Source organism: Rhagoletis zephyria, unplaced genomic scaffold (assembly GCF_001687245.7).
Source record: "Rhagoletis zephyria isolate East Lansing unplaced genomic scaffold, Rhagoletis_zephyria_1.1 Rzeph_scaffold_61123, whole genome shotgun sequence".
NCBI lineage: Eukaryota > Metazoa > Arthropoda > Insecta > Diptera > Tephritidae > Rhagoletis > Rhagoletis zephyria.
This window is the reverse complement of record NW_016218174.1, coordinates 1-1,593: the sequence shown is the minus strand read 5'-3', so window position 1 is coordinate 1,593 and position 1,593 is coordinate 1. Positions and strand designations below refer to the sequence as shown.

Genomic DNA, 1,593 nt, shown 5'->3' with positions numbered 1-1,593 from the left:
CTTCTTCTTACACTACCTTTTCGCTTTATTTGCCCAGTGAAGCTTCAGCAACAGCAGCAGTGTTTTCTAGAAAAAACTCTGTGAAATGAGTACCCGTTTCCGGTGCCCCACGTTGCCAGAGCCTTTTTGCCATCTTCAGCACTGGCCAGCTAAACCCATTTGCCTATTACTGTTGTTGATGGGCGCTGAAAGCCAGTTTTTAGTAACGGCAGATGAGCTTCAACATTCATCAATTGTTTTGGACCAGTTGTCAGGGACAACGACGACCACAAAATGGGGACCAATTTCTGCCAACCTTATTGACGATGAGAGCTTCAATCAACAGGAGCAGCAACAACAACAACAGAGTTTACATAAATCTTTGTACGTTTCTCTAAGTGCACACTCTAAACATTCTGAAACGCCTTCAATGTCGACAACTTCAGTGCCTAAATCTCAGCAGCAACAACCACCAGCATTACCAAACAACACCTCCGACTCTGCAGCTTCTGACATCAGCAGTTCCATTTTCACCTGGGACGTCCTCCTCACGCTTATTCTCCCCTACAGCCTCATTTTTGTGCTAGCCGTAGTGGGCAATCTGCTGGTGATCATCACGCTCACCTTGAACCGTTCAATGCGTTCAGTGACTAACATCTTCCTGCTCAATTTGGCCATTAGCGACCTTCTGCTGGGCGTCTTTTGCATGCCCGCCACCCTGGTCGGCGTTCTCTTGCGACGCTTCATCTTTGGCCGTTTCATGTGCCATCTGATCTCGTACATGCAAAGTAAATACAACCGATGATTTTGATTAGAATGGCATTGATTACTTGGCAGTTTCGGGTGCTTTTTGCTGTTGTTGACACAATCACATACATTTCTCAACTTTCTTTTTTTCTTTTTCTGTTTTTTGCACATTAGCCGTCTCGGTGGCCGTTTCCGTGTGGACGCTGGTGGCGATGTCCGTTGAGCGGTACTACGCCATTTGTCAGCCACTTCGCAGCCGGGAACACCGCCAGACTCGCCGTCATGCCTATCGCATTCTAGGCCTCGTCTGGACGTTGGCCATCTTTCTCATGTTGCCCACTGCCATTGTCAGCGAGCTGCAGATGATCAAACAGACTGGTGAGTGCCAGGTTCATTTGTGTGAAAAGACTCATTTTTGGTTCAACAACTGGTCTTCTTTAATCATTTACAGGAAACTTCAAGTGTCGCGAAGCGTGGCCTAGTTTTTTGTACCGAGAAGCGTTCACTATATTTCTCTTGTTGATTCTCCTCGTGCTGCCGCTGCTGGTGATGATTCTCACCTACAGTGCCATTGCTGTCACGCTGCAACAAAGTCTACACCAGAACACCTCTGCCTACAGTGGCTTCTCGAGCAGTGCCAGCACAAAGATGTCAAAACGTAAGCTTTTTAATCCTTCATTTTTCAAGTTTTTTTTTCTAAATCTAAATCTGCGTTTGATGGCACTACTCATTTTTGACGTTGAGTCGCGCTTCACAAAGTTGTCACTAAAAGCGTTATAAACAAATTGACAACTGGTAATCGGTTTAGATGCACTGGTGAACTGTGCTTGAAGCAGCATGGCAAATCTAAATATTTGCCAAAAAAAA

General features: G+C 45.7%; 1 protein-coding gene across 1 annotated transcript; it reads left to right on the top strand.

Annotated features, from left to right (window-relative positions):
- Positions 1–178: 178 nt before the first annotated feature.
- Positions 179–1,384, top strand: LOC108356572 (cholecystokinin receptor type A-like; the record flags this gene model as incomplete). Its single annotated transcript, XM_017607675.1, has 3 exons — positions 179–767; positions 901–1,104; positions 1,178–1,384. Coding segments are annotated over exons 1-3 (1,000 nt in total), but the record flags the coding sequence as incomplete, so codon positions are not given.
- Positions 1,385–1,593: the final 209 nt, after the last annotated feature.